Source organism: Pogoniulus pusillus, chromosome 24, assembly GCF_015220805.1.
Source record: "Pogoniulus pusillus isolate bPogPus1 chromosome 24, bPogPus1.pri, whole genome shotgun sequence".
NCBI classification, from domain to species: Eukaryota; Metazoa; Chordata; class Aves; order Piciformes; family Lybiidae; genus Pogoniulus; species Pogoniulus pusillus.
Genome location: NC_087287.1, coordinates 9,740,634 through 9,745,590, shown reverse-complemented (window position 1 = coordinate 9,745,590; position 4,957 = coordinate 9,740,634). Strand labels below are relative to the sequence as shown.

Below are 4,957 nucleotides of genomic sequence, written 5' to 3'. Positions count from 1 at the left end.
GCTGCTCAAGGCCTCATCCAACCTGGCCTTGAACATCTCCAGGGAAGAAGCATCCACAGCCTCCCTGGACAGCCTATTTCAGAGTCTCACCATCCTCATACTGAAGAACTTCTTCCTAAGATCCAGTCTAACTCTGGTCTCCCTCAGCTTCAAACCATTCCTCCTTGTCCTGTTGCTGCACACCCTTATGAAAAGTCTCTCTGCAGCCTTCCTGTAGAATATCCTCAGGTATTGGAAGGCAGCTCTAAGGTTCCCCTGAAAGTATCTCTTTATGTTGCCTCAGGCATTAAGATGATTGTGTATTTATGTGCTTAAATGACAGAAAGATGTCTCTCAAGTTCTGCATCCACCTTCAGAAAGATGCTGGTTTAGATTGTTCAGGTTCTCACAGCTGACATCATCACTGATAGAGTCCCCCTGGTCTAGAGTTCACATCTTGAAGAAGAATTGGAATGATCCTGTTGAATATCAGAGATCAGCCTCATCTCACTGGGGTGTTAGCACAGGAGCTGATGGCCACATTTGCCCAGGCACAGTGAAGAGCTCAGTGACAGAGCTGATCCACACCTTCTGCAGCTCACTTACTCTATGTACTTGTCCCTTGGATGCCACAGTGTACCTGAGTGGCACCTTAATCCTTCCTTTTGAGTTAGGAGGGAGGCACCTGCCTTTGCTGAGTTGAGCCTGGGCTCCCTGGGCTGCAATGGAGACAGAGTCCTCCAGTTGTACTGCCTGGAGTGACAGCTCAGCCATTTCACTCTGCCTGAGGCAGGAATCTTGGCTGAGCAACCTTGGGCTGAGGCAAACTGCCTCCTTGAATGGAACTTTTTAGGGTTATTTCTCAACCTTTTTCCAGAAGAGGCTCTGGTATTGGGAAAGATGCTCCACTTTGCAGTGCTTTCCCTTGACACCCTAACTGCTAATTCAGGTTATGAGAGTTCACTTGGTCTTAAAAAAAAAGGGTCAGCTTCAGGTTGAGGCACCAGATTTAGGCATCTATATCTAAACATTTCTGTCATGAGTGAGGTTTAAGGCAGGTGTCAAATCCAGAAGGCTTCTCAGGTTCTCAGGAACAGCTGAGATGTTGAGGCAGCAAGAGTTTTCACCTACTTACTGGCTGCTCACTTGATTTGCCCTTTATAGTCCATGGACTGTATCAATTAGGCATTCAGATAATTTGCCTAGCCATAGCAGTCTGCTACCACTTGAGCCATCCTGCTGTGCCCTGTCATCCATGCAGCTGTCATTCCAGAGGAGCAGAAGCCCTCCATCACCCCTGGATCGAATATGAGTGCTGCCTTCAGATGTCACAGATACCCTGCAGCATATTAAGTGGCGTTCCTGACTGTCCTTTTGCCAAGGAAGGGTGGACCAGATGATCCTTGAGATGCCTTCCAACCTGGCATACTCTGATTCTGTGACTGGTGTCCTCCACAGCATTCTGCAGCTCTGCTTTTACTGCATAAAGACTCAGCTGCTATGACCATGTCCTACTCAGAAACTATCAGATGGCTGGGGTGGTATCTGCTACACTATCTTCCACCCCAGATTTTCTCCCCTTCAGACAGAAATATAAGCAATGAAAGAAACAGAATCTGCAATCTGTTACACTTGCAGCAGACCTGAGTTGACTTTGTTATTATTTCTTATCCTGACAGTTAAGCCTCTGGAATAATGATGGTGAAGGAAAACCAAAGTGTAGTGACAGAGTTTATCTTGCAAGTCCTCTCCTCCCACCAAGCAAACAGACTGCTCTTTTCATGCTTTTCCTGGTTGTGTATCTGTTCACCATGGTTGGGAACAGCCTGTTCATCACAGTGATCAGAGCTGACTGCCAGCTGCAGTCACCCATGTGTTTTTAACTTGCCAACCTATCATTCATAGACATCTGCTACATCTCCAGCATCATTCCCCAGATGCTGGTGAGCCTTGGATTATGCCAATTGAGCAAGCCAGAACTTAGTTTGGATCTTGTGGGCTATGTACTGGACAAGTCTCACCTCCTTTAGAGTCTCTTGGTGCCCTTGGTTAAACAGAGCCTTTAGTGGGTGACTACAAAACTGTATGTGAAGATATTTAGAGTGGAGGAAGCCAGAAAAGGGGGAGTGTAGCCAGAGTCAGACTCTGGCCTTTTCCTACACCAACCCAGGCTCCCACCACACCTGAAGGACTCTTCTACCAAAATATTTTTCCCCTCAGTGAAATTTAGGGGCAGATAAGGCAAAATCTGATCAGTGAAGGCAACCAAATGCTTATAAATTGTATGTGAAGGGAAAACAGATTTATTATCTAACCCTTAACTGAATGGCTGGGCCTTGTCAGTGCACAGCCTCTTAGCAGGACTGAACTTCAACATCAGCTGAGTCATTAAATCTATTTCCATCACAAATTAAACTTTCCTAAAATGAGGAACTCTTCTGAGGGTTAGCCACTCAAGACTTGTCAGCTTAACAAGCCCTTCTGGGCATCATGATTCTAATGATCTTGAAACTTTCTTAGTTCATAGTAAATTTGCCTCATTCTTCCTAACAAGCCCCTAGGGTCCTTTCAGAGACACTGAGGAGAGGGAAACTTTCCTCTTTGCTAAAGACACTGAGAACTTCTAAAGCATTTCCCTTTGTCACACCTACTCCACACCCTAAAGTTGGTGGTTGGAGAGTTCATGAGTTGGCAAATGCCCTCCAATCCTCCACTTGCTATGGAAGTTACCACTGGAGTTTGAAGGGTTAACAGATCTGTGCATCACAAGCAGCTGACAGAGCAAGTACTTCTGGCCAACAACTTCTGGTTGGCAGAAGAACCAAACTCTTCTCAGTGGTGCCCAGTGAGAAGACAAAGTGAAATACAGGGGACTCTGTTTAAACATAAGAAAAAGCTGTAATCTGGAAACAGAGGTTGTGGGGCCTCCATCCTTAAACAGATTCAGAGTGGACACCCTCCTCAGCAGCCTTTCTGGTTGACCTGGCTTTGAGTAGGTAGTTGGACTCAGTCATCAGGGCAACAAAGCTGGTGAAGAGAACAAGCCTTAGGAGGAGATTCTGAGGGAACTGGGATTGCTTAGTCTGGAGAAGAGCAGCCTGAGGGGAGACCTCATTGCTCTCTGCAACTCCCTGAAAGCTGGTTGCAGTGAGGTGGGGGTTGGTCTTTTCTCCCTAGTATCAGATGGTAGAAAGAAAGGAAATGGCCTGAAATTGTGTTGGGGAGGGTTAGGTTTGATTTAGGAACAATTTCTTTCCAGAAGGAATGGTCAGGTGTTGGGACAGGCTGCCCAGGGAAGTGGTGGAGTCACCAGCCCTGGAGGTGTTCAAGAAATGTGTGGCCATGGCACACAAGGACATGGTTTAGTGGCCATGGTGGTGTTAGGTTGATAATTGGACTCGTTGATCTTGGAGGTCTTTTCCAACCCAAACGATTCTATGATTCTGTGATCTCCAGAGGTCCTGTCAAGCATCCACCATCCAGTGATTCTGTGTGCAGATCCAGACCAACATCATGTCTGGCCCATTTGAGAGTTTATGGCACGGACTGAGATCAGATAATTCATTTCTCAGCCCTAACATATGAAGTGCCAAATGGCTTTGGAGGCAGCAGTCTGAGACATGGAATCAGTCTCCTTTTGGGTTTGTCTTTCAGGAGCACATTTTCCTCCTGACCAAACTGTGCAGGGCATGCCTCACCTCCTTGTTTCTCAGGCTGTAAATCATGGGGTTCAGCATGGGGACTATAATGGTGTGAAAGATGGATGCAATTTTCTTGCTCTGCTGTGAGTTTAGTGAGCTGGGCTGCAGGTAATTAAAAGTAGTAGGCACATAGAAAATGAAGGTGACTGCCAGGTGGGAAGCACAGGTGGAGCAGGCTTTGTGCCTGCCTCTAACAGAGCCCATCCTGATCACAGCCACCACGATGAAGGCATAAGAGGTGAGGATGAGTAAGCTGGTGGTCATCAGGATGAAGCCCACAAACACAAACATTAACAGCTCATTGAGCCGTGTGTCAGTGGAGGAGACCACAAAGAGCGGTGGTGCATCGCAGTAGAAGTTGTTGATGACCAGGGGACTGCAGAAGGACAGCCTGAGCAGAGCACTTGTTTGCACAGTGGCATTAAGCAGCCCTGCAATGTAGGACCCAATGACCAGGCTTTTGCAGACACCAGGAGATATGACAGCTGTGTAGAGCAGGGGCTTGGAGATGGCCACAAGGCGGTCATAGGCCATGACAGCCAGCAGGTAAATCTCGGTTGCAGCAAAACAAGCATAGAAATAGAACTGCGTGAGGCAGCCAGCAAAAGAAATTACTTTGTGTTTTGCTGGAAGGTCCAGCAGCATTTTGAAGCTTATGGTAGAGGAGTAGCAAATATCTAAGAAGGATAAGTTACTAAGGAAAAAGTACATGGGAGTGTGAAGCTGGGGGCTGACCCTGATCAGGACAATCAGGCTGAGGTTTCCCACTAACGTCAGCACATAGGTGCCTAGGAAGAGCATGAAGAGGAAAGGCATCAGTTGTGGGTGCTCTGTGAGTCCCAAGAAGGTGAACTGGGTCGCCTTGGTGCAGTTCTCATCAGCCATTTTTACATCACTGTAGAGAGACATGGAGGGAAGAGGGTGAGAGAAATTCCTGATGCAGTTACCACTTGACAAATATTGCTGGGCAAATCAAATTCAAATGGGAATGGAAACGGGGGGGGGGGGGGGGGGGGGGGGGAAGTGAGAGGCAGTGATGATTTCCTTGCATGGACAGTGCCGTCTCTGGAAAAAAATATCAGCACGTTCAGACACTTTTTTCCCCCCTGAAGTCCTTAACAGACAGCAGTGTATCACAATCTCTCCTCTGACCTATGATTCCCTTTTAGTTTCAAGTCCTGTATCTGCACAAAGGTTTTTTTAGGCAGGTGAAGTGTTTTGTAACTATCCTGAGCACAGCTGCAGTCAGGTTAAGTTGTTCACACCTATGCTCTGTC

The 4,957-nt window shown here is 47.1% G+C and overlaps 1 protein-coding gene across 1 annotated transcript; it reads right to left on the bottom strand.

The window, feature by feature from the left end:
• Nucleotides 1-3,629: 3,629 nt before the first annotated feature.
• LOC135186380 (olfactory receptor 5J3-like) lies at nt 3,630-4,565 on the bottom strand. Its single transcript, XM_064164029.1, has one exon. It carries the CDS (start codon nt 4,563-4,565, stop codon nt 3,630-3,632), a length of 936 nt encoding a protein of 311 aa, XP_064020099.1.
• Between the last annotated feature and the right edge of the window lie 392 nt (nt 4,566-4,957).

What these genes read in the sequence shown, in the direction of transcription:
- LOC135186380 (XM_064164029.1), bottom strand. Translation starts at nt 4,565, where the DNA reads ATGGCTGATGAGAACTGCACCAAGGCGACCCAGTTCACCTTCTTGGGA.